Genomic DNA, 27,501 nt, shown 5'->3' on the forward strand with positions numbered 1-27,501 from the left:
GAACCTAGGACTAGGAGTCTTGTAACCTTTATATCTCAGATCATGGAGGAGACTCTGAGTCCTGGACCCTCCGGTTTGAGAGGCTGTATGTGGCCTTGCGTGTGGTCAGATGGTTGTCACGAGGAAACAGAGGCAGGACATAAGGCTTTACTAAAAACTTGTGGGGTGAGGGGAGGCAGAGGGCAAGGGCTGACTGGGCAATAACAAAGACTATTATTAAGACCTTGTCCCCGGGCTGGCCCATGGCTCACTTGGGAGAGCGTGGTGCTGACAACACCAAGGCCACAGGTTCGGATCCCATATACGGATGGCCGGTTAGCTCACTTGGGAGAGCGTGGTGCTGACAACACCAAGGCCACAGGTTCGGATCCCATATACGGATGGCCAGTTAGCTTACTTGGGAGAGCGTGGTGCTGACAACACCAAGTCAAGGGTTAAGATGCCCTTACCGGTCATCTTTAAAAAAAAAAAAAAAAAGAAGACCTTGTCCCCAATGGCTCCATTAAATACCACTAACCCGAGGGAGTGAGAGACATTGAAACCTGAGGTTTGGGGCATGGTGTCCATCCTCTGACTTTAGTGCTAAAAATGTCTAAGACACCACTTATCTCCTCCTCCCATCCTTTTGCACAGGCTTCCCCCTCCTTTGCCCGGACTATTGCAGTAGCCTGTGAATAGTAGCCTAGGTCTCTGCAGCCCCAGCCCCAGCCCATGCCACCACGGCAATCCCCTCCCACGCACTCCTCAGCTTGGCTCCCCAGGGCCACCATGACCTGGGCCTGCTGTCTCCTCTCTCCCATCGCCATTACTCCACCTTCCCCACGTCCTGTCCAGCTCAGCCACACCCCGGTCCTCCAGGCCTTTGCATGGGGGACTCACTGTGCTCACAGGGCTCTCCTGCCACTTCCCTGCCTGATGAATTTCTACTCATCTCTCCACCTTATCAGAGGAGGAGGGACGCCTCCTCCGAGAAGCCTCCCCTGCTCGCCCCAGCCCACACCACGGATCCCGCGGGTTAGCACGACCTGCTTTCCTGTCTGTCTGCTCCGTGGGCTCCTCTAGGGTGTGGCTGTGGCTTTTTCTCCTTGCTCTTTTTGGTGTCTGGCACCTGGGGTGGGGTGGAGCTCGGGCCTATGTTTGGTGAATCCTGGCCAAGGCCTTGAAGACGCCGGGCCCAGAGAGCAGCGTGGGATGCTGTGGCCCAAATGGCTGCCACCGATGAGGGCACCAAGAGCCCACCGCTGTTTCCAGCAGTCAGGGTGGGCACAAAGCGAGGGTGGCTCTGGAAAGCTGGCGCTAGGGCCGCTCCGCTCCCTCCGCATGACGGAGGCCTCTGGGCCGGGCTCAGGGTGGGCGCTCTCTGTGGGTGAGTATAAATATGTAAAACAAACAGCACGCTCTTAGCAGCAAAACTAAAAATAGGAAGCTTGGAATCCGGCTCCCCGGGCTCCTCTGGCCGCTGGACCACACAGGTGTGGCTGCGGATGTCGGGGGGTGCGGCCCCTCACTCTACCCCAGCCCCGTAGCCCTCGTGGGAAGGAGCCGGGGCATCCTGGATGTCTGCCAGGAACAGTTCATTCTTCCACTCTGCCCCCCGCCATTTGACAGCTCATTTCATTTACAACCCCAAAATGAACCGACCCACTGAGGTGCATTCACTGCTCACGTGGCCAAGCTGGGGTGCTCAGTGCAGCTGAGAGCTGCCGCCTGGGTCATGCTGGGGGGTCTGAGGGCTGTGCTTATGGGGGTGCAGTCTGAGGCAGGGGAGGGGTCTGCGAGGAGAAGGAGGCAGGCCTAGGTCTGACCCACTCCGCCCTGTGTCCTCAAACCCTCACACTATCCCCCTTGGGTACACGTCCTTATCTCTGGCCTGTGAAACCGTGCCAGGATGACCATTTCTCAGAATAAAAGCCAGAGGCATCCTCATGACCAGAGCCCTAGCTGTCTCAGGGCTGCTCCGTGAAGCCAGCAAGGTGGGTTTGTCTGGGGACACTTCACCCCTCAGGAGGTGCCAAGCACAGCCCAGCACCCAGGGGCCCTCCTCTGGGAGCCCTCAGGCCGGTACCACCTTTCTCAGTCTATCACCAGGCTGTGGGGGCTGGAGAAGCTGGAGGCACTAAAATGGAGCCCTTGAGTCCAAGGGCTCCCAGTCTTGGAACAAAGTGGCCTTCTCAGCCTGGCCCAGCTGCTCCATGTCCTGAGCTCCTGCTGTGGCTCAGGGAAGGTGGACAGGGCTGGGCCCAGGCTCCAGGAGGCTGGAGTCGCTGGTCTCCAGAAGTCAACCCTTCCTTCAAGCCAGGTAAATCCCTGTCCTAAAGCAGGGTCTTTGGGGGTCATGGGACCTGCGATTCTACTACATACCTGACACACCGTAGTTGCTCATTCAATATGTGAATGCAAAGGGAGGCTCAGAGAGGGGCAGGGACATCCTGCAACCTCCATAAGCTAAGGGAGGAAAAACCCCTCCTCCAGATCAACACACTTCCTAGGCCCTTTTGGGGATGAATCTCCTGAGGTTAGGAAGCTCTTTTGGATGCCTAACCCAAACTCTGGCTGCAATCGAGGAGGCCTTTTCTCCCCACTTTACCCACGGGGGGATGTCTGCTCTCTCTCTCTCCCCCCACCCCTGCTGCCACCCGCAGGCCACTGTGGTTACTGCAGCGCCTCCTCCACAGCCCTGGGTTCTACCACCTCAGGCGAGCCAAGCCGGGACTTCTCTGGGCCTCCGTTTCCCCCCTGGCAAGCTGGGTGTGCTTGTCTGTGCCTGCCCGGATGCAGATTTGACATAGAGATTTGAATCAGGGGCTCTGGAGGTAGCAGTGTCTCTCTCAGCAGCTGTGGCACCAAAGTGTGGCCGGTGGGGAGGGCCATTATTCCCTACAAAGTGACCCCAAATAAACACAAATAAAAGCAGAGGGTTGGCCATGCAGACGCTGCTTCAGGACCAGCCCTGCTTATCCCTGGCAGGCGCCACAGGAGCAGGTCCATAGAGTCTGTAGCTATGGCGGGACCCTACTCCCTGGGGCAGGGGGTACGCCAGGCTGGGGAAATGGCAACTTCCTGTTGGGTGTTCAGTTTTGGGCAAACCGACCCAACTCATCAGAGCAAAGTGTGGGGACTAGTTTTTGAAGTAAGTGGTCATCACTCAAAAATAAGGTCTGTTTTGTGAAAATTGCCCTCCACAGGTCCCAGCTGGCTGGGCCCTGAGTGGCCAGGCCTCCTTACTGGCAGGCTGGGGAAGGGGTTGTCAAGCCAGGTCCCCACATCATCACACTTATAGCCCCCATCCTTGGGCTGTGGTCCCTGCTCAGCCATGAACAACTCCAGGGAGACATGGAACCCAATGACAACCCTCTTTGCACCTCAGTCACCTTGTCTGCAAAATGGGGGCGCTGAAGCAGCTGCTTGCTTCCAGTCCTGGTTGTTAACTTGCTATGGCTCCAGTAAACACAAATGCCAATGGTGACTCTCAGCAAGGCAGCATGGCATCCCTCTGCTCCTCCCCACACCTGGGTCTGGAGAACAAGCTGGAATAGGTGCACGGCTGCTTCTGTTCCCTTGTGAAGAATCAGAGGCTGCTCGTCGGGGGAGAAGGGGTTGGTGGCACCTTGAAGACCTGTCTGATGTTCTTCTGGGGTTCTGGCCACACCAGGAGGAGGTCTTATCAGCTCTCCTTGGGTCAGGGTCTCTGTGGCCATTCCGATAGAGCTGGATGCCAGGAGGACAAGGTGCCAGGTGTCTCCAAAGCAGCAGGTTCAGCCCTGTTCCTGTCCCCAGGCCTTCTGGGCAATGGCAGGGGTGGGGGGTGTCTTCTTCCCCCAACTCCCCCCTCACCCACACGGCCCTTGAAGCCTGGCATTGAGTTCCTTCAACACATCTCAGACTTATTGTAACAAATCAGTCAAAATTCCATTTTACGTTAAATAGTACAGAAGACAAACAGTTTACTGTACAAGCAAGTTGTGCATTAAAAACAAACACACCAAGCAAACGATAGTGCAAAGCAGCTCCTATGCCTCCCCGCTTCCCGGCTCTGGGACGGTTTTATGGACAATGCGAGTGTAGCAGGTATGAACACCTCAGCATGACAATATGTCACAAAGGATCTGTAACCATCACCGACGGGCTTACAGTAATGTATCAAATTCCATTCGTTTCCTTGTGCTTTCTACATCAGTGTGTTTGCCTAGTACAACTTGAAAGCAGCCTTGTAAATAAGGACCCATTTTTTTTTTTACCAGCCCAGGCTGTCTGTACCCACTATGGGCCTTAAAAACAGACTCAGCATGGCTGCCACCACTTTTTGTCAGGGGTGAGGGGTGGTGTAGGAGGAGCAGGAGTCAATTTATTTCCTATCCCTGCCCCCATCAGAGCTTGGGTATCAGGAAGGGATAGTAATCTGGGGCAGGGTTACAAAGTGCTGGGCACTGGGAACCCAAAGGCGCCTCCCAGGCTGGCTTGGGGCCAGTCTACAACCACAGGGAACAGAAGTGACAGGTATAAGGGCAATGGATTTGCAGCTGCTTCCTGAGACAGGGTGGAGCGGCCCCCTGGGTGAAGGAGTCAGCAGGAGCGCCCCACCAGCTATTTTGAAGAGATGGAGACTGCTTTTTCAATGAGGGCAGGATAGGAGACACTGCAGCAGGAGGGATTTGAATAGAATCACCAGAAGGACTTCCTAACCTACCAGAGTGTGTGTCTGGCTCTTGTTACAGGTTGGAGGTGGCAATGGCAGGCCAAGTGCTGTGACAGAAACAACCACTAAGGAGCCTTGTGCTGGGGAGATTTCCACATCCAGAGGATGTGGCTGAAACAATTACGAAAACCCACACGCTGTCTAGCCCTTAAGAGTTTTCTTGTCTTTTTTCCACCCAAGCCTTTCTAAAACTAAAGAGCTCAGACATGAGAATCCATGTGGTCCAAGCCGTTGGACATGGCCTGCTTTCTCATCCACAAAATTCCGGGGCAATACTACACCTCTGCGCACAGGGGCCGAGCTGCAGCGGGAGCCCGTTACAGCTCTTCTGTTCTGTCACCACACAGCCAGGGTGCTCACCTCCCACATCTCACTCACCCCTAACAGGACACCCACACACCCCCTTGGACAGATGTCCAAGAGCCACAGATGAGACAGTCCAGCATCTCACCAGGGTTTTCCTGGGTCCTCTCCAGGGTCGCCTTTGGTGGAAGCTGGTGGGCTTCTGCTGAGGGAGCGTAACCACATGAGGAGGTATTGAGACCCTCATAACCCCACAGTCCCAGAAGACAGCAGGCTGGGGTGGGGTGGGGGAGGGGATGGGGTTCCCCATCATGGTGGGGCTTTACCTGTAAGAGACCTTATGTTTGAAAATGTTGGACTGAACCTTCTCTTTCTAAGATCAGTTTTAAACACTGGATTTTGCTTAAGACTATTTGCTTTTGGAGCACAAACAGGTCAAAAATAGAGAGCTGTGTGTCAGGAGTTGGAAGATTTGGCTGGGCCTTCCCAGGAGGCTGGGGTGGGAGGGCACAACTTGGCTGGACCGAGGTAGGACAGGGATGTTATGTCTGACCCAGTAACCCTTTGCCTCAGTGCTTCTGTTAGGACCTACCTGGTCCTTGTGTTCTCTCCAGGAATGGAAATTATGAGACCAGCCTAGGGGAAAAAGGGACCCCCTGCCCTCCCTCACTCCCTCCCCGCCCACCCTCACTCCGTCCCCCGCCCCCCCCAAGAATAGACTGGGAATGTCTTGGGCTGGTAAAGTGCATGAAAGGATCTGGTCTGCAGATGCCTTCCCTAGTTTTAGGGACCTGCTGCCATAGACTAAACTACTCTGGGGCCTGGGACCCACGGGCAGCTGGGACAAGGTCAGGGGGCTTCTCAGCTATTAGGAGTTGTAGGGAAGCAGGGCTGGGACACTAGCGTGGGCGTGTTCTCCTCCCATCTGTGCCAGCAATGTCCTGGATCCTTCCCCATCTATACAATGAGGGGAACCCCTCTCAGGGTTGGGGGGCTTTCCAGTTCTGATTCAATTTGTGTAAATGCAGAGAGAGGCTGGGTCCACAGGGTACAGGGCCTCTGAGGAAGGTAGGGGGTGAAGAGATTTTTCCCAGAGACCCGTGGTTTACCCTGTGGGCAAATGTCACCTCTCTCTAGGACAGAGATGGCCTCTGTTCCAGGAGACCGGCCTGTGACAGCACTGGGCACAGCTGAGACAGCGAGGTCATTCTGGGGGAGTGGCGGGAGAAGGGTAATTTCCTGCAGGAATGTGGGATGAGATGACTAAGATCTGGGCCGGGGGCAGTGTCCTGGGGGAGGCACCTACTGCCTCTGTACAAAGATGTGGCTGCACAGATGCTCTCAGAGCCACCTGCCAGCTCTGGACCCTGGAACCATGATCGCTCTGGAGCATCAGTCCCATTCCTGCCCAGAGCCTTGGAGCTGAGCCAGTCCCTTGTGGGGAGGGCGGTGGGGTCCCCGCCTCCAGCGGGAGGCATCCACCCACGGTCAGTAGGGCCGCCACACGGCCTCGTCCATGCGGCCCGGCGTGCTCAGGGCAGTGGGCGAGTTGCTGTGGCTGCCGTCGGCCTCCACGCCATCACTCTGGCCACCCAGGCTGGGGTTCATGAGGTTGCCGGCCGCGACCGAGGCGGCGCTGCTGGTGCAGGAGGCCAGCATGCGGGTGGGCGAGCGCTCACCCCCGCCGCTGCTGCTGCCGGCCACCATGGAGAACTGGTAGGAGCCGGACGAGGCGCCGTAGTAGAGGTGGTAGGGGGACGGGTTGGCCTGGAAGGGCCCGCTCTGGTTCTGCGGGGCCCCGGGGTAGGGCGGCGGGAGGTAGGTGTGGTGGAAGCGGCTGGTGGCCGGCATGCCTGCCACGCCCAGGCTGCTGATGCTCGTGCCCGAGGGTGTGGCGCTGTAGGGGAAGGCAGCAGACATGGCCCCCGGGTAGTGCATCCTGGGGTCCGGGAAGCGGCTCTCCGTGAGGGTCGGCAGCGCTGGGAAGGAGCGGTCAAACTGGCGGGGGTCGGAGAATGGGTTCAGGTCCGAGGTACCTGGGGACAATGAGGAGGAGGGTCAGTCACAGCCTGAGACCACTCCAGGGGGCCTTCTTCATACACGAGGCCCATTCTGGGGCCCCCTGGCTCTGGAGTGGGCCCTGCCCCTCCTGCCCTGGGCTGCTCAGGGGCCAGAGCCCACCATGACTCCTAATTCAGACCCACCGAGGCAGCAGGTGGGAGCAGGTGCCTGGGCCAGAGACTGGCCGGGGGAGCCTCCCCTGGGCAGGAACAGAGGAGGGTGCTTTTCTTTCTCCACTTTAGATCCTCCTTCACAGCCTAGCCGTGGGGAGTCTGTCTAAGGTGTGAAGGTGGGAGCTAAAGTCAGGGGTCAGCATGGGCTCCCAGCAGGCTTGGCTGGGCAGTCCCCACGCTCCACTCACTGTTAAGATCTGACAAGGCCACGGGTGTGAAAGGGTCTCCAATGGCCCTGTGAGGATGGGAGTTGGACTCTGCTTTTGAAAACAAGGAAACTGAGGCAGAGAGAAAGATTGGTTCTTCTGGCATTGCACAGAACAGACCGGAACTCATCACAAGGCATCTGCTCTCTGCTGGGGGCCCACATGCCAGCCTCTCCTGCCCAGGTGCATCTCAGTTAGGTTCCAGGTGCTCACGCCTGGGCTGTGGGTACTGGGTTCACAGCAGCTCTGCCCGCCCTCCCCTCTACCTCACCCTGGGCCTGTGTCTCCACGGCCACCCTGCAGGCTGGAGCTCACTGGTAGCCACCCAGTGACCAGATGCCACCCTCACCTGCCTCAGCAGCAAAGTAAGACAGAAGCCAGAGGGCTCCCAGACCCCAACCTGGTTACAGAGGGACACAGTGTCCAGCCCAGAGCCTACCCCAGCTCCCCCAGGAGTTCAGCTCCTTGTTGGGCTCCAAGAAAAGGGTGTTCCAGCCTCTGGCCCCTTCTTTTATAATCACAGACCTCCCAAAACTTCAGCATTCAAAGGGGGTTTGGGATTGAGTATAAACTCCTTGGTGGGAAAATAAGCCCAGGGAGGGTGAGGCACTTGCCTAAGGGTCACACAGCACATGGGACGTGGCATAAAATCCTAGGGTTCTGGTCCTGAGCCCCAAAATGTGCCTGATAGATAACTGTCCCATCTTTGAGGCAGCACAGAATCAAGGTTAACTGTGTGGCCTCTGGAGCCAGTTACCCTGGTTTGGACACTTACAAGCTATGTGTCCCTGGGAAAGTCACTTAACGTCTCTCTGCATTAGTTTCCCCATATAAAAAACGGGGACCATAACTTCGTAAAGAATGTTAGTTAATACACGTGACATGCTTAGAATGGAGATGGGCACAGAACAGGGGCAGCGAGAATGCAGCGCTGCAGTGGCTGCAATGCCTCTTGCTCTGGGTACCCAGGAGAACGGCCTGCTCAGAGCGCTGCCAAGGTGAGGCCTGAGCCCGGGCCCTCCTTGTTCTCTGGTAGCACTGGGGAGGTGGATGGGAGCCCAGTGGTGGCCCAGAGGTGAAGTCTGTCTGCCACAACCCCTCTGTCCCACCCACCAAAGGATAAAGGCCAGGAGAGGCCCCAGGAAGAAACCAATCTCTGCCCCTGGCCCGGCAGGGCTGCTGCCAGCTCCTGTGGGCACCGCTCAGCATGACGGAGGCTTAGGGCGGGGAGCCGTGGGTGCCCCCAGCCTCCTGCTTCCTCAGCTCGCCTGAGGTGCTGTGTGACCTCAGGTGACACTTTCAACTTCTCAGGGCTTTGGTCTTCCCACGTCAGCTGGGGTGTGTTTCCCTCAACAGCAGGTTCTGGTCCTGGGTGTGGGTCAGAACAGGGTGATGCTCCAGGCTCAAGGTGGGTTTGGCTGGCTGCAGCCTTCTGGAAGATCTGGTACCCTCCTCCCTACCCGGTCATTGGGCTGCTCTGTGCTGTGTGAAGCCTACGGTTTCGGAAGTGGCTGGCAGCTGCCACTCTCACCAGGCAACCCCAGAGGGAAAAGGGCCCGTCGCAAATGCCAGCCACTCCAAGCACAGCAAGCACGAGGCTGGCCCCCTGCGCTTAGAGGAGTGAAGTGGGTGCTGCCCACATGACGGGAACCCCCATTCTCAAGACAAAGAAACCCAAACAGGAGCTCAGCATGTGACAGCAGGGAACACAAGGCCCTGCAGGGTTGGGCCTGGGCTTAGCACGTGTGTCCCTCAGAGATGGGCCTTCCTGGACCTGCCACTGTCCCCTCCTCCTGCTCTCTCGAGGCCTTCACCCCTCTTCCAGGGTGGCGCAGGAGGTACCTGCCCTCAGCAGCTCTCACGTGTCCCCACCCCCAGCCTCGAGCCCCGGGAAACCCGAGCTGGCCGGGCCACTGTCGAGCAGCCAATCCCAACAGTGGAAGGAAATGTTTATTTTCTTCTCCAAATTGCCCCAGCTGCTGCGTAGTGACTGAATGAACCCTTTGAGCAGTGAGAAGTCCCCATTGTGGGCAGCTGCAGCCGGGGGGGCCCAGGACTGGGGTATGGAGGGGCTAGGACTGTGACACTGCTTGCCAGTGACCAACGCTGGGGGTCAAACCTATAAACAGGCACCCAGGGAAGTGGTGGTGGGGGACCCCCAGCATGGAACCTGAAGGCAGGGGCTCATCCCACCAGGAGGGAGAGCCAGTGAGAGTGACTCCCAAGCCTGGGCCTGCCAATACCCCTCAGTGGCAGGGACCTCCTTCTTCTCACTTTATAGAAGAGAAGACTGAGGCTCAGAGAGGTTCAGCGACTTGCCACAGTCAATGCCTGGCAGAGCCAGAATTCCTAGCCAGGTCCACCTGACTGCAAAGTTCATGCCCCTTCTCTGGCTCCAGTTGTCAAGGGCCCTTTCTCTCACCCCAAAGTGGACAGTCCTGGGGAGGGGGAGGCCTGGCTGGGGCAGGGGGCCTCAGAGACTGCCTGAGGCCCAATGCTGTGGGCAGCTAGTGAGGTGCTGGGGACCCTGCCTCAGGGTGCAGCAGCGGCAGGACTGTGGTGGCTACCGCCCCTCAGGCTGGACCTCTTCTCTTCCCGGCCCTGGAGTGGAGCAGGGGCCCTGCCTGCTGCAGGCCAGACAGAGCCCTGCTGCAGGGCTGGATGGAGGGTGGGCAGGCCTGCATTCATTCCCAAGTCATGCCCACCCAACTGTGGCAGGGCAGCTGGGGCTCTCCTTCCATGGAGCTGGTGGACAGGAGGCCACTGTTCACCTCCACCTGCTGGATTCTGGGGCTCCTCTGGCTGGGCCCTAATTCCCTGTTGGGGCCAGCTCTGCCTGGCAGATAAGGGCCTGGATGTTAATCTACTTTACCTTGACAGGGACAGCTATTAGGCAAGGGGGGGCATAAGCCCAGAGTGCAAGGTACCTCCTACCACCTCCTGAGGCCAGACCCCTACTCCATATCCCCCCATGGCTCAAGAGCTGAGTGTCTCAAATTCACCAGCCCAGAGAGGAGGCTCAAAGAGACTGGTCTGGGGCCTTGCCCTACCTTGGGGTTTCAGCAGGGCCAAGGCCCAGCTTCCTGAGCCCAGGTCAGAATTGTGGGGGGAGGGGGGGAATTTCTCTTCACACTGAGGGGCTGTATCAAGTCCCCGCCACCGCATCATGGCTGGCATGCATGACAAGGGCAGGGGGGCAACGCCTCCCTTAGCAGAGATGTCCTGTGGGCCCCCAGCTCAGCATGGCATTGAGAAAGAGGGACGGGAGCGGGGCAGGCAGAAGCTGGTTTGCAGGCCTGCACTGAGTGCTCCCTGCTCTGGGCCCTCAGAAGTACAGGAAGTTGTTGGGGACAGGCGCTGTGGAGACTTTGGACCTGGTTACAGACAGAATGTGTGACCCAAGGGTGACTCTTAACCTCTTAAACCTCAGCTTGTTCATCTACCAAACGAGCCCTGATCGGGCTCTGGTGAACTGAGAAAGAACAGACACAGTGCAAGGCACCGCCAGCCCTCCGCCTCTGTCCAGTCCTGCTGCCAAGCAACCTCTGCGCTTCCTGACCTGGGGGCCAGCGTGCACATGGCCTCCGGTGCCCCCAGCTCACTGACCAAGAGAACCTGGAGAACAGAAGAGAGTCTCAGCATCCAACTGTTTACTGAGCACCTGCTGTGTGCCAGGCATCTACATGCTCTGGAAGACCCACCTGAGATCTAGCTGCGATTGCTCCTGCTGTATCCATCTAGGAAAGGCGGACAGAGACCCAGTCTTGGTCCTCACCCCACTTCAGCTCCTCCCTGTTTGGGAGGAGTCTCTGGGCAGGGTGACAGACCTTTCCCAGGCAATGCTATGTGCCTCTCCAGGGCTGGAACATCACTTTAAATTTACAAAGTATGTTTGAGTACAACAATGTCATTTGAACATCATGTAAGTGCTGGGCAGAGGCATCCACCACCATGCCACTTTTAGATGAGAAAGCTGAAGCTAGAGAAGGACATTGTATACACAGCAGGGACATGTCTGTCACAGCTCCTTGGACAAGTCATGCCCCAATATTAGTAGGGGCACTGTGGGATTATCCCCATTTCTAGGTGAGCTCCTGGAGGCAAGGGCTGTGTCTGTTCATGCCGATGCCTGGGGCCAGGCACCATGCATGATCAATAAATGCTTGCCGAGTGAATGAATGAAGGGCCTAGCACAGAGCAGACCCTCAGGAAACATCCACAGGAGCAGCTGAGCACAGCTGCTCCTCCATGAAAAGAGTCCAGCAAATGACCTTTGGACTTTTGGTCTGGGGCAGATGGACTGTGTCCAGGTCCCCCATTCCCCTCTATGCATCCCTTTTGCTGTATACCCCCCTCCCCCATGCCATACCTTGAATTGGGGTCTGGGCCTGGCTGCTGAAGTGGCTTGTGGTGGTGAGTGAGCCGCGGGGGCTGGGCGTGCTCGGTGTCACCCGCATGCGCAGCCGTTCCAGGTCCCCAAAGCGGTCGGGGAACACCTTGGTCTGGTCCTCCAGCTTCTGCCGGTGCCCTGCAGAGCATGGGGAGCCCATCAGCCACTGGCTCCCCAGAGTCTCAGGGGAGACAGAAATGCCTCACTCTTCCTGAGGTCTAACTTTAGGCCTCCACAGGGAGAACCATGAGGTCACCACCAACCTCTTTTCTGAGGTTCTCGAAAGACTTTCTGAACAAACAACGGTTATTATGTGCTACCTTGGGGCTGCCACGACCTCATCCCTAAACTTCATGAGGAGAAATAATCACTCTTATGCCACAGGTGGGGCTCAGGGGGCGCTCCAGGTCACAGGGCCAGTGAGTAGAGGAGTCAGGATTTGAACTTGCGGTTCATATCAAAGTCTGTGACCTAAACCTCTCCAACACGTTTGACAGAAGGAGAAACTGAGGCAATAACAAACTGAGGTATGGGAAAGTGGCTCCAGCACACTTCCACGGGAGACCAGGAGAGAACCCAGGAGGGCTGCCCGCCCCCTCAACCCCAGATCTGCAAGAACAACGGGACTGTGGCACCTTCAGCCCTGAGCCAGCCTGGGACCCTCAAACACGCCTTCTCCTCCGTGGGCCTCAGACAGAAGGGGAAATTCACCAGGATGCTGAGCAGAGGTGGCTTAGGGCACTTGAGTGAGGGGCTGGACTCCCATCTCTGCCTGGAAGTTGAAGTCAGGGGACCAGTGCACCCGGCTTGGGCATCGCCCCTGGAGAAAATGGCCAGCATTTCCCACTACCCCTCTGCCATGGCCCATACAGGAAAGACCCCAGCCTTGCTTCCCGGGCCCCAGGGGTGCTGGCAGGATCCAGCTGACCGTGCTCCTACCACCCTGCAGCCTGCTGAGGCCAAGGGAACGCTTACTGAGGGACATCAAGCTTCCAGGGACCGACCCCGCCACACACACTTTTTCAACAGCTCATTGTACATTTTGCAAGCAACACGTAAATATTTACAAACATAAAAACATTACAGATAAGGCTCTTTTGATCCGCCCTAAGCCGTGCTCCAGAAGTCCCCACTGTGACCAGTCTGGAAGTTTTTCTTTCCAGACTTCTTTTGGTCTTACATGCACAGAAAACACAGAGCAAGTTCCTCATGTAACTTTCTTGAATGGTCTCAGCCTGGGTGTTTCATTCTATAGCTTGGCTCTTCTAGTAGCACACCTTGGAGCTCGGCCTCAGGTACCTTAACTGTAAAGCGGGGAGACTAACCCAGCCCCATAGACATGACAGAGTTTCCATAAAACCTGGGGAACCCTCCCTGGAACAGTGAGGGCACCACAGGTGTGACACTACACAGCCGTGCCATCGGATGTCCCTCATTCTCACTTGTCACATCCACTGTGCAGTTCACTCTGCTGTTCCCCTCAATGGACACCTGGGTCATTTTCAAATTTCCTCTACGGTTCCCTGACGTGCAACACTCTCAGGAATGTCCCTGCTCACACCTCCAGGGCTTCTCCAGGGCAGACACTAGAAATGGACCACTCTTTGGAGCCACACATCCTTGGGTCCTATTGATCAGCCTAACACTGTCACAGCCGCTGGCATTCTGCCTCTCATGACCCCCTCGAGGGAGCAGCCAGGCAGGCAGGGTGGCCAGGCCCTCTTGCACAAACAAGAGAACTGGGATCAGAGAGGCAGAAGGCTCGCCCAGGGTCACACAGTGAGGAAGGGGTTGGGAATTCCTGGACCTGGTCCCCTTTAGAAAAGATACGTGGGAAAGGGGCTAAGTGAGAGAAGGTTTGCTTGAGTCCTTGGGTCTGGTGTGACATGGAATTTTCCATATTGACAGAGAAGAGGAGAGAAGGAGGTGGGAGCCAAAACAGACCTCCTCACTGTCCTTCCAGGGGCCTGAACGAGTGATCCGTGGGGGACTGGAAAAGTGTCAATAGACTGTTGACTGCTTCTGGGAACGAGGGAACAGAGAGAGTTGGGGCCTCGGAAAATAGGGACACAATGGATGCTGGTACCTGCAGATCCCGAGCTCCCCACATGCCACCACCATGAGCTCAAATGGGAATCTGAGAGCCTGAGAAATGGAGTGTGAAGTCCTGGGGGCCACAATGGGCTCAGCAAGTCACTGAGAAACGGAACCCCACTTTCTCCTCGGAAGAGGTCCCAAGCCAAGAACCCATGGGACATGCAGCAACAGGAATGAGACCATGTGGCCTCCAGCCATGCCCTCCCGTGGCTGCCTCCCAGGACCCTTGGCAACAAAGGGGAAAATGTGGGCTGGGGGTGAGTTTTGTAGGAGCTGGGGCTGCAAACCCGGATGCCTGTGGGGGCTGGGCAAGTCACGTAAATGAGGCAAGCAGGATGGGTGGGGTCTGGGGCAGAAGTGAGAGGGTGTGCTTTATAGAAGGGCCTTGACTGGTGCCCTGATGGGGGTGGGCCCAGTGTGGCCAGAGCTTCCAATTCCAGGTTTAGGACTCTCCTGACAGGCCTTGGAGGAAATGTTGTTGTCCGTGCTGCTGAGGCCACTGGAAATGGTAGGGTGATGGGCATGAGCTGGGGGACGAATGAATTCAGAACAATCTCAACAGGCAGGAAGCCTGCCGGATGGACGTGGAGACCGCACACTGACCTGGCAGCTGCTTGGGTGCAAAGGATCCGGGTGTCTTAGTCAACCACAAGCTTAAAGTGAGCCAATGGGGCTACACAAAAGCTGGTGCAAAACCTCAGGCCTTGTTATCATCGTCATTGGTGAATAAAGTCCCCAGTTTCTGAGTCACACCGTGTACAGAGAGTGTTTACAGTTACTCCTGGGGCCTGGCGGAAGGAGGGCGGGGTTCACAGCCTGCCTGGGTTCGAGGATGGGCCCTGCCACTGGCAGCTTGGTGGCCTCATGCAAGTTACACTCCCTTCCCCACACCCCAGGCTGCAGTGTCCCCATCATGCTGCCCCCAGGGGTTGAGGTGTTGGCCCAACAAAGTCTGTGGACGCTCTCCACCCACATGGGTCATGCTGTCATGGCCATCACTTCTACCCGTGTTGTGCCCAAGGGAGGCAGGACTGTCACCCCCACGTTAAAGACCAGGACACTGGGGCTGGGATGGTGAAGTGGTGCCCAGAACACAGCCGGCATTTGCACTCTGATCCCCGACTCCGTGTCCAGTGCTCTTTCTCCTGACACTTTCCTTTTTGCTCTTCTTGTTCAGATGGGTCACTGAGGTTTCAGGAAGAGCCTACACGACGTGGCTGGTCTGGGCCTCCAGCTATGAATCGGGTAACCTGGCCCCAGAGCACACGGTCCCACCATATGCTGTTTTGCCTTCATGTACAGCAGGCTTCCTGGAGGAGGGGAGTTTTAAGAGCACTCGGGAATTCTTCCTTGTTGCTGTGGAACACTGGAGCCACTACCAGGGAGGGGCGAGGGGGAGCCAGGGCAGCCCCACGTGGCCAGGGCGCCAGAGAGTCTCAGAGCCACGGGGCCAGGGCCTTCACACTGGGAGCAGAACGGAAGTTCCTGTGCCCGAGGAAAGAAGATGAGCCGCAGAAAAGGCCTCTTTCATTCGGTTACCCACAGTGGGAGCTGGGTAGGGAGCTCTGGCCCTACCCCACTTAGTCACCTGGGGCCCAGCCCTTCTGTGATCTGTGCCTCGGTTTCCCCTGTGCACAGCCTGCTTGCTGAGGCTCCCTCCCTCTGACTGTCCCTGATGTAAGACTGCAAGGATCAGCCACTGGTCAGACTGAGACCCCCAAAGGAGAAAAGGCTGGGCTGCTTGCTCCAGGACCTGCCCCACCACCTCTTTCTGCTGCTGTTGTTCTCAGTGTTTCTCACATGTTCTCTGCCCCCACACTTCAGAGCCTCAGCTCAGGACAGCCTCAGCTAGGAGTGCATTCCTGACCTAGGAGACCCAACCCAAGAGCACCTCCTACAGGAAGCCCCTTATCCCACCTCTGATCTCCCATGGCATCTCTGCAGGCTAAGACCTAAAAGCAGTAGCTAGCAAGAGCAGAAATAATAAAAACAGCAGCTGCCACTTTCTGAGCTCTTTGTCCATTCACTGTCTAAGCAGCTGACATGCGCTGCTTTGTTTCACCTTGTAATATCCCCGCAAGGCAGGTCTACCTCTGTCCCGATTTTACAGGTGAGAAAACTGAGGCTCGACCAGTGACAAGCTCAAGGTCACACAGAAGGTGCCTGGCTACCTGCTCTCCCTGGAGCCCATCTCTCAGGCAAGGAGCCTGGGTTTTGAAAATTAGGGGCTTGGGCCGGCCCGTGGCTCACTCGGGAGAGTGCGGTGCTGATAACACCAAGGCCCCGGGTTTGGATCCCATATACGGATGGCTGGTTCGCTCACTGGCTGAGCGTGGTGCTGACAACACCAAGTCAAGGGTTAAGATCCCCTTACCGGTCATCTTTTAAAAAAAAAAAAGAAAATTAGGGGCTTGATAATGGGTGTTGGGGCCAGCCCAGACCCAGGGCAGAGCTGTTCTCTGCAGGTCCAGGAAGATGGGCCTGGGGAGAGGAAAATGAGAGGGTCTCAGTGGATTCTGCTAGGTGCCCTTCCCTGCTCTGAAGCTCAGGGTTGAGTCCACCTCTCTGATCACACCAAGTAGGTCCCTCTTGTCCTCTGGGCCTCAGTTTCCACGTCTGTAAAGTGGTTATCATACTGTCTAACCCTGGATGGTGTGGATGAGCTGGAGGACAGACCACAAGTTTTTAGAAGTAGAGTGCCTTGTGGGAAGATGGGGAACGCCTGGGGAAAGCCCCACCTTGGCCTGGGGCCTGGGCTCAGATCACAAACAGCTCTCCCAGTCTGGCCTTGAGTAGACCCATGATCCCATTTATGGGAGGGCAGATCCCAGCCTGCCCCTCCCAAGGGCCCAGGAGACCCAGGCCCACATCAGGCAGCTCCCACCCACTGGTGGTCTTGGACAAGTCCCCCTCTCCCTCTGGACCTCAGTCGTCTCATCTGTAATACGGGGATCACACACCCTAACTCTGGAGACTGAGGACAGGTTTCAGGAATTAAACAGCTTACCACATCTTGGCCTTTAAAGAAGGCATCTCGGTTTCAGTTCTGACTTGGCCATCTACTCCACGGCAAACTACTCCTCTTCAATGCATCTATACGGTGGGGTGACCAGCCTCATAGGTGTGCAATGAGGGTCAAAGTGCAAGAAGGACCACAACCAGGGTCACCCAGTGTAGGAGCCAGAGGACAAGATGCCAGGTTGGGGGCCCCCTTACCACCATCCCCAGGGCATTTCTCACTATCACCAGCTGGGCCAGAACAGGGTCCCATTACCTGCCAGGTACCTGGTGCTTCTGGGGGAACTGAGAGTCCATTAGGGCCATCCCCCTGCCTCCATGCTGGCCCAACACAAGTCTGTGCGATAGGAGTGGCAACCGTCTTAGCAAGCATTGCCGATGCACCAGGCACTGTGCTAGGTGGGCCCCGCATGTCGTCTCCAAGGGTCACAACCCTCTTCGAGGCTGCTACCATCACTCCCATTTTACAGATGGGAAAGTGGAGGCACATGGTCAAAGTCACAGAGTGAGGGGCATCCCTGAGATTCAAAGCTGGAATGGTCAGCATGATTCATGGAGCACCTCAGCTTCTGCTAAGGTCTTGGGTTCCCAAGACCTCCAAGAGAGGAGAGCTGGCCACGAGGTCCTGCTGGCAAGAGGCCACCTCCGTGTCCAGCCTCGACCAGCTGGGAAGGGAGCAGCAAGTGGGGAGGAGCAGAGTTGTGCAGGGCCACAGGAGTCCAGGGAACAATGTGTGCCCCAACTGTCAGGCCCTTCACCCATCTGAAGCCACTCAGCAGCCTCCTGGCTGCCTGGTGCGGCCACAACACAGACACAGCAGCCACTGTGTCTGCCCAGCCATGGGGTGGGGCGCCCGGGCCCAAGGCCTGCTCTGCGGCCTGTCAGGAGATTTACACCCGACTCTTAACAACTGCGCGGAATCGCAGGCGGGTGCTGGGCCCGGGGTGGTCTGCTGTGAATTGGCCCCCTGTGAGCAGATGAAAGCAGGTCGGTGGCTGGGCAGGGAATCGGGTTGGCGGGGGGCCAGCAGCAGGGAGGCGAGCTCCCCCCAGGGCTGCAACTGGGGCTTCCAGCGGCCTGGGGTTGATTAGGGGAACCCGGGAGGTCTGAGGTTAACCCCTTCCCTCCTGCTGGGTGGATTCCCTTGGCACCCCTAGGCCTGCTCTCAGCCTGGGGGATGTTCCTGGGGAGTGTGGGGTCAGGGGCAGTTACCTCTCTCCAGCCCAGGCATCCCCGCTTCCCCACACTTGGAGCTGAGGAAGAGACTGTGGCAGCTTACAGACCCTGAGAGGCCCGGCTTAGGGTCACTTTTACTGCTCACGCCACGCCCCCGGCCACCCCACCTGGCCGTCTGGGTCACTTCCTTCAGGCCTCTGCTAGAATGTCACCTCTTCAGAAGCCCCATCCCCTGGCTCTCCACCCCTTCTCCCAGCCTTGTTCTTCTTCCTTGTACTTCTCACTACGTGAAATTAAGTTATTTGTTGACTTCATTTATTCATCAAATATTTATCAGGCACCTACTACGTGCTCATGTCTGCATTCCCAGGGTCTATTTGTCTGGAAAAGCAGAGAAAAGAACCCTCACCCTGTGGAGCCTATATAATAGTGGGGGGAGATGGATAATAAATGAAATAAATTAATGAGCTATGCAGCACCTTAGAAGGTGAGCAGTGCTCGGGGTAAAATGAAAGCCGGGGAGGGTAGGGGAGAGTGGTGGGTGGCTGTGCATGTGCGATCTGAAACAGGCTGGCCGCTGAGACGCTTGAGTGGAGACCTCAGGGTGGGAAGGAAGGAGCCACGTATCTGGGGGTGTCTGAGGAGGAGTGTTCCAGGCAGATGAAACAGCAGTGCAAAGGCCCTGAGGCAGAAGTGTGCCTGGCAAGTCTGAAGAACAGTTGGGAGGCTGGGTGGCCGGAGCGGGGTGAGCAAGGATGAGGGGACAGGAGAGAAAGGCAGGGGGGTTACAGCACAGATTAGGTGGGGCCTTGAGGGCCATGGCAACAATGCTCATTCCCCATCTCGCCTAGTGCTGGGAGTACAGTCCCCAAGAGGGAAGGAACCCACTTGATGGGTTCACTGTGGTGTCCCCAGCACAGGGAACATTGCCTGATACATGGTACGTGCCCAGAAAACATTTGGTGAAATCATTCCATGTACATTTTGGGGAGGAAAGGGCCCACATGGAAGATGCCAGAACCCCCTGCCCCCTCTGCCTCAGGCAGACTTAAAGACCTGGGTCCTATTCTTCCATGTACCAGCACCTGCTAAGCCTGGAAGACGGGAGTTAGCCATTCCCAAATCTGGTCCACACCAGAATCGCCACATGATGTACCACCTCCCACACGAATCCTGGATCTGGTGCAGCAACCTGCTTTTTTAACCAGCCCCCAGTGACTCTGAGGGACACCAGCACTGAGAACCTCAGAAACCAAGGCCACACAAGCAGGAAGCCACCAAGCCAGCCTTCAAACCCAGCTGGCCACCTGGCTGCAGGTCAGGCATGCTCTGCAGGGCACCAGAGGGGAACGACCCGGCCACAGAAGCCACAGCTGGGCCTCAGGGATCTGCGGACTCCCACTCCTTAGCTCCTAGTACCAGCCCTAGTCCCACCCACCCCACCCCACCCCACCCCACCCCACCCCACCCCACAGAAGGCTGAGACCTCACATGGCGATCGGGGGCTGCAAAACAGGAAAAAAGCCTGGAAAGGAAATTCTGGAGCACGAAAGGCTGGTGATAATCCATTAGGGGTTTGGGGCACTTCCTGCGGGCCAGGCAGCTGTAAACTCATTTAGCTTTCACAACAACTCCCCAAAGCAGATACTAATAGTATCCCCATTTTACAGATGAGCACGTTGAGGTGGAAAGGCCCTTCCAAGCAGCCCTCCCTTTTCTGAGCCCCCAGGGTACACTGAAGTTCACATGCAGCAAGTGGTTTTGCCTCCTTGGCCTCTGTCTCCTCCTGGGGAGGCTGAGGATCAATTAACAGAGACTTTGCACAGAGTCTTGCATACAGTGGGTGCCCAGCGACCGGCAGCTGTTAAGCTGGGCTCTTCCCTCTTATGGATGGGGAAACTGAGGCCAGGAAAGGGGAAGGATTTGTGCAAGGCCACAGACTGAAGGCTGGAAGCCAGAGTCCTAGTGAGACCCGATCTCAGGGCCAGGGTGGGCCAGACGCAGAAGCAAGCAGATCCTAAGGATAGGGGACCCCGAGAACTGCCCCTCCCAACTCTGTTCTATAAATGAGCTTCTTCTACAATTTTCTTTGAACAAGTCACTTTAAAATCCTCCATTTTCTAGCCTCTGCCAAGGCCCAGAGAGGGACACCATCTGTCTTAGGTCACACAGCAAGCCTGGCCTCTGACTCTGCTTGTCTCCAGCCCAGCTTCCTTCTCTTTCTCTTGCTGCCTCGTCTCCCTTTGGCTTCAGCTGCCTTATCCTGTGCCACCCCTTCCCTACCAGCTCACTTCAGAAAAGGCCATCTCAGGCCTGGGGCACCCCAGGAGAGAAAAGCAGGCAGAGGGTTCAACTGGGGGCTCCCAAGGGCAGGGCCGAACTTCATGCTCATAGAAGGACCTCCTTAGGGGAGGGTTGGTTGCTCTAGGCTGGGCAGGGCTGCACATGGAGGATCTGAGGGATGCCAGACTCTGCCCTGCCCCGGGGACCTTCCCACCAAGCTCCAAGACCCCTGCTCACATGACTCTACAAACAGGTGCTCACTTCTCTTTGGAGTGGCTCTTAAATGCTGCATCCTCACTCTGAGCCCAATTATGCCTCTGGTCCATCAGTCCATACCAATTCTGCCTCTGGCAACTTAGAGCAGGACTGTCACCTCCTTCAGTGGAAACTTTATACCTGCACCTCTATTACTATGGCCTGGGTTCTCAGCAGCCACCCTGCTGCTCTCAAGAGAAGGTCACCATCAACTAACGGTGGTAGTGGGAGTGTGGGGGGCAGGGACCAGGGATAACAGAACACCACGGATCCAGTGACTCGCAAGGACTATCCATCTGCTACAGCCATTTACTGTCCACATGCTGCCACTGATCTCCAGGCCTGCAGGGGTGGGGGCATCATCCCACTTTGTGGAGGAGAGAGCTGAGGCCCAGAGAGGTCAGTAACTTGCCCAGGGTCCCACAGCGGATAACAGCCCTGGCTAAAGCAATCGATCACCTGCCAAACACCCTGTAAGTGCTTTAAACAGATTAACCCATTTTCCCCTCACAGTAGCACCATGAGGTAGCTGCTTGTGTGTGTACCATTTTTCAGGCAAGGAAACCGAGACATGGGGTGTGTTGTCTAAGGTCCCACAGCCAGGCAGGCTGGCTCAGAATCTGCTCTCTCCACGAAATAATAAACATGAAAGGGTTTTCTAAACTGCAAAGAGTCAAAGAAAGAGGACAGGCCACTCTCAACACACCAGACTGAGTACGCCTCGGGTGGGGGCAGTCCAGACAAGAGCTCTGGGATAGAGTTCAGGAAGCGGCCAGTTCAGAGCTGGCCACCTGCTTCTCTGTTTCATTCGCTTGGTGAACACACACCTGTGGCCCACCCTCCAGCCTTCCCAACCTTAATCTGAAAACTCCAGGGCTTTCAGCAGGTGGAAGAATTAAACAAACTCCCTTTGATGGATCAGGACTCCCTGCACATAGTAGGTGCTCAATAAATATTTGCAGAAACATACTCTGCATTCCTGATCTCACCTGTGTGGATTCTGGGGACAGGGTGCCTGCGCTCTGTGTGACTTCAGCAAGTCACATGCTAAGATTCAAAGACACAGTTTCCAAGGAGGGGATGTGGCCTCACAGATCGGCTGCTGCCTTTGGATCGCTCCCGCCCTCTGTCCACCCCTCAGCCACTGGTAGAGTAAGCTGCAGATGGAGTAGGGCAAACCTGGCCCAACCTGCACCCCAAACACACACACACACACACACACACACACACACACACACACACACACACACACACACACACACACACACACACACACACTCCCACGAACACCCTATCTGAAGCTTTTTCCATCCTTTTCCCTCTGTGACTCCCTCAGCTGGCTCCAATGGCATCCCACGGTGGAGGCAAGATCACCAAGCTGGTCCTGCCATCCCCTCCCAGCATCCTCACTGGCCTCCCACAGTCTGTGGTTAAGCCCAGAGGGGTTAGGGGTTTGCCAAGAACCACAACCCCTTCAGAAGGGCTCCAGGGACTCAAGGCACGTGTCTGACCTTGCTGCTGCTCCTCCCCCACCGGACACTCCCCCTGTTAGTGGCACTTACGTCTGGGCTCTCGGGGTCCATCCACGGTCACCTTGATGGCTCGGTGGTAGGTGGCCACTTGGGTAGGGTTGGTGAACACAGTGATGGTCAGTGTGAAACTCTTCCCTGGGAGAAGTGGGGGATAAAGGCAGGAGGTTGGCACCTGGAGCTTTCACAACACCCTGGTATCCCATCTGCACCCCACCCCTCGGAGCCCCTAACTTTCAAGACGGGGCAGGTGTTTCCCCTCTGAATCTGGGCAGAAGGTGGGGCTCTGAGTGAAGTTCAAGCTGCTGGGTTTGACATTCAAGGCTCCTGGGGATTTGGCACCAACTTTGTCACCCCGCCCCCATGCTCTGGCCACCCTGGTTTCTTAACCTTTCTTTGCGCTGTTCCTTCTGTTCAGAGAGCCACACGATTTTGCAGTGGGAAGCAAGGACAGGTATATATACACAGTATTTTTTTTTTTATCTGAAAGTAATTAGTGATCTTTGTAGAAAATTGTGAGAACACAGAAAATATAAAAAAAGAAGAAAACCCCACCCACAGTCCCACTAGGTGGAGATAAACACTGTTACGATTTAGATGTTTTCTCTCCCAAACCTTTCTGTGTGGGTATGTGTATTTACACAGTGGCAGTGGCACTAAAATATATTTTTGTACCCTGCTGTGTTTTCATTTAACATCACATCAGAAGCACTTTCCCATGTCATTAAAATTTCTTTATAAACTTCATTTTTAATGGCTGCAAAATATTTCAACACACAGAAGCCTCATCTTTTATTTACCCACTTCCTTATTCTTGGGTATCTACGTTGCTGCTGATTTCTTATTGGTGTCTGCAGCTGGAGCTGGAAAAGGACTGATTTGGGAACTGTAGACATTTCATTTGTAGACACAACTGTTATTTCCAGAAACCTGTTCTATTTTTAGATAGACACTTGGCTCCAAAGTCTCCATTCAAAATTCCTGAGAGGGGAAAAAACTTTTCAAAAATACTTTTTAAAAAAAACTATTTAAAGTAAAATGAAAATGACATTCTGTTTATAAAATCTTTGTCTGCACCTCTGCTTAGTTCCTTAGAACAGATTCCAAGACACGGTGAGTGATTTCATCGCATCAGAGGGTTGGGACATATTTACAGGCGCTGATCTCTCTTGGAGCGAGATGACTCTCCAGAGACATCTTTGTCATCATGAGCAGTGTGAGGCCATGTCACCCAGGCACCATCGGCTCTGCCACCCTGTCTATCAAGACGGAAGATCTTTTCAACTCTCTTGATTTCATTTGCTTTTCTTCTGTTACCAGTGAGACTGAAACTTTTTATATGGTTATTATCTGTCATAATCCGACACAAATTATCACTTCGTAATCTTCTATACTTTCCTGTTCAGGTGTTAGTGCCTTCTAAAAATCGCTGTATACGAAGCTTGTTAGCACTTCCCATGTGACATTCGGGGTGATCAGTGTCCCAGCTCACTGGCCTTTGCATCTCGCTTTCCGACGCTGAACTGATTTTCATTTTCAGCTCCATCTCTCGTTTGTGACTTCTTCTATCATTTTTATGTTTGGGCAGGTTTCCCACACAGAGAAAGCAGATAAGGTTTACTTTCAGTAAACAGCGTTCTCTCTAATTTCTACAGTGAATTCTTTGATTTGTCTCGGGGTTTACTTGTTGGTATGGCATAGAGCAAAGAGTTTTCCTCATAGGGCAACCCAATTTTCCTAGCGCTTTAGTGGGAATCCCCCTCTCACCCTATTCCCTATTACAATCCAAAGCCTCACACTGTATGAGCTTGGTGGTGGTGGTGTGGGAGAGCTTCGCTGATCTCCCAAGTCAGAGTTCACCTACCCCTGCCTGTGCCTCTGTGTATCCCCGTCTCTAACCCCAGTAGAGGCCCAGGAACTCCCAAAGAGCAGGGGCCAAAGGCCTTGCACACCAGTCCCTCAGGGATAGCAAAGGACAGCCACCCTCTGCTGTCCTCTCAACAGCTGTCCTCCCAAGGTGAGCAGGAAGGTTTCAACATCCCCATTTCAGAGGTGGGAGATAAAGCTCAAGGTAGAGACCAATATCTTATGGTTCCCTTTGCACAGCTGAGTGCTCGTTGGTTGAGTGATCAAGTAAAAATTCTAGCCCCAGAAACAAGAGTCCAGAACAAAATTAAACCAGCCAGGCTACCAGGGGCCACGCCAAAGAACCCACGGGGTTTTGAGACGCCGGGGGGAGTTTAAAGCTAAAGAACAACTGATGTATGGCTCCAACTGAGAAACAGGGTGCCTGCTCTGGAAGACTTTTCTTGATCAAGCTGGCTGGAGGCAGGGTTGGAAATGCCAACGGCACTTTCCCCTGCAGCCCTGGGTCAGAAGAACAACCGTCGCTCACTCTCACCCACCAGGGCTCTTTGCATGATTTCTGGAAAGAGAAAGTGCAGATCGTCTAGGGGAATGCTGAGCAGGTGGCCTCAGGCTCCCTGTCTGTCCCTTCTGGGACCTTCCTTCTCTCACTCCGAGGTCATTTCCCTCCTGGATGCCCTCCCCCTCCAGCTAGCCAGGCACTCTAGGGGGCCCTGGGCCTCTGAGCCTGCCATCACTTTCCAGCACCTCCTTGGTTCTGTGGGGCACCACACTGATGTGGAGATGAGGCAGAGAACCCGGAGCCCTACTGGCCAGACTTGACACAGGATCGATAGGCCCCAATCCCCTGCGCAGCAGCCCTGGCCACAGCTGCACCTGACAACTTTCTAAAATGCTCCTTCAGGTCTAGACTGAAAAGCACCTTCTTAGTGAGGCCTTCCCTAGTCACTTTATCTAAATTAGGCCTCCAAGGACCCCTCTTAGAATTCAGTAGGCCTGTGTACTGGGACAGGAAAAAAATGACAACTGTATTGTCTCTTGCCTCTAACCGAAATTTAGTATCTCTCTCAAGTAAGAACACAGACAACACACCACAGAGGTATCAGCAGTACCTGTGACCACGTTGCCAACAGACCTCACAGATATTTACATATCATGTTACACTTCTGCAGATTTCTCTAAATATCTTTTGTTTGTCACAATTCCAAAATCATGGCCGTCATTAGAGCCATTGCTAAATCTTGTTACTTAATACATTAAACAAAGCAGCGCATTTATCATATTTTAAATGACAGTTTGCTAACTATGTTTTAATATAATTGGTTTCCATTGTAATCCTTCATATTTTATTTTATGCCTTAAGCACCACAGACACTCCCACCCCCTGCTCGCTCTATTCCCTGCAACTGCTTGAATTTCCCCGCAATGCCTATTGCTTTTAATAATCCATCTACTTACTTGTTTTATTTTGTCTCCCTCTACTAGATTTTAATCTCCTTGGGGACCAGAATTTTTGTCTTGTTCACTGCTGTGTTTCCAGCCCCTAGGACAGCATCTGGCACATAACAGATGCTTAACAAACTTGTGTTAAATGAAATAAGGGCAGAGATGACTGCTCCCATTTTACCGATGAGAAAACTGAGGTTCATAGAGGGGCAGTGAGCTGACCAGGTCACATAGTATCCAGGCAGGGCTCAGCCTGCCCCTCTGCGTAGGTACTAAGGACCTGCTCCTGGGGAGCGAGAAGCCCAACCCCCACCAGGTAGCAAACCACATACCACCCCTGAACACTCTCAGCTTCCTACCAGCTTCCAGGCTTGTCATCACCCCCCAGGTACCTGCTGAGAGGAGAGAGGGAGCTGGTAGGACAGGAGGAGTGGGGCCTAATAGCAGGAGTAGAAGCGAGTAGCAGGTGTCATGTGCCACAGGAGGCAGGGACCCATGAACCAGGGGTAGGAGAAGGCTGTCCCCCGAATGCCCCACTACTCTTCCTGGCCTGCCCAGCGGTCTCTCTGCCTGGTGGTGACAAACCCACCCACCCCCCATCTCTCTCAGCTTGCAGCAGGAAGCTGAGAAGACAAAGGAGGAAGACAGCTCTGGGCAGGGGCCCCTGAGCAAACCTGCCATCAGCCAGGAACCCAGGAACTGCAAATCCAGGCACTCCTAGGGCTGGCCCCAGATATTCCTGCAGGGTCTAGGGCCCTGGAGCAATCAGCAAGTCAGCCGGATCCAGCAGTGTGGCAGCAATGTGGCAGCAATACGGTTGTGGGCAAGTCCCTGAGCCTCCAGCCTGGGTTCCTATGTGATAAGCCCCACCCATAGGAGCTGCATGGGCAGCCAGAGGGGATGGAAGGGATGTGTCTCAGTCTCAGGGGACCTTTGGGCTTTCTCAACATTGGCCAAGCAGCCATCTATCCCCTCCCCCACCAGCAGTCCCCCCTAAGCCTGCACTCACACCTCTCACCCCAAATCTCTCTCTACATACTATTTCTTTTTAACTGGTTAATGACACTTCAGGAGCTTATGTGCTTTTCATTTTTGGCCTAGGCCAGTGGCCGCCTCCCAGAGGGCATTCTGGGGATTTATGGTGGTGTGTGGTCAACATCATGCCAGGGCAGCACTGTGGCATTTAGAGATGGGACGTGTGTACAGGGAGGGTGTACTGCCAATGCCTAGCACTGCACAGGGTGATGACGAATTCAGTCTCCCAGGAAGTAAAAAACTTGCTTATAAAAATTCTCTGAGCCATGAAATTATCTCAGCTTTACATAAAATAAGGCTTTTTCTTTTTTTTTTTGCACTTTTCATATCCACTCAATTTTCCAGGAGGGAAGATGGTTCTTATTTATTTATTTATTTTTTTAAATTTTGTTCAGAACTTTGCTAAGAGTTTTTAACAACTTCAGAAAACCATGGCACTGACGCATTGATGGCAAGCAAGGTGGAGTTCAGACCCTGAGTCCTGCAAACCACCTGCCCGCCTGCTGCGGTGCTCCCGGGCTTGCGCACAGAGGGAGGGCGTCTGTCCACCTGTGTAGTCTCACCCTGACGTGTCCACATTCAAGTCTGCATTTTATTATAAATTGACTTCCCTTTTCCCCTCCACTATAGCTATGGAATTATACAGATTTTGAAACTGCATGTAAATAGGTAGGTTATGTTATCTGCAAATCTCACTGTGGGACAATAAAGGGCACATTACAAAGTGTTTATTGTAAGAAAGTCGCACTGCAGGGCAGGAACCTCGACCCTAATCACTGCAGGGGACAGTCATGGCCTGTTTTTCTCTCCCTTCGTTTCTTGGTTCACTCCTTCAGCTTGTGGTAAGAACTCTGGGGTGTTACTGTGTGTGTGTCTTTCGTGGAAAGCTATCTTCCCGGAATTCAAACAGAATCAAGGACTAAAAAGTGAGGAAAGAAGTAGAAGTTTCTACCTGGCTTCTTAGTCC

The 27,501-nt window shown here is 54.9% G+C and overlaps 1 protein-coding gene across 1 annotated transcript in view; it reads right to left on the reverse strand.

Moving 5' to 3' along the window:
* Positions 1 to 6,487: 6,487 nt before the first annotated feature.
* RUNX3 (RUNX family transcription factor 3) overlaps positions 6,488 to 27,501 on the reverse strand; it is a 57,802-nt gene continuing 36,788 nt past the window's right edge. Inside the window, exons 4-6 of the mRNA XM_063106527.1 lie at positions 22,221 to 22,325; positions 11,809 to 11,967; positions 6,488 to 7,035 (exon numbers count right to left, since the gene is read on the reverse strand). Coding sequence (XP_062962597.1) covers positions 6,488 to 7,035; positions 11,809 to 11,967; positions 22,221 to 22,325 — 812 coding nt within the window. The remainder of the gene's footprint in view (positions 7,036 to 11,808; positions 11,968 to 22,220; positions 22,326 to 27,501) is intronic.

Source organism: Cynocephalus volans, chromosome 8 (assembly GCF_027409185.1).
Source record: "Cynocephalus volans isolate mCynVol1 chromosome 8, mCynVol1.pri, whole genome shotgun sequence".
Taxonomy (NCBI): Eukaryota; Metazoa; Chordata; class Mammalia; order Dermoptera; family Cynocephalidae; genus Cynocephalus; species Cynocephalus volans.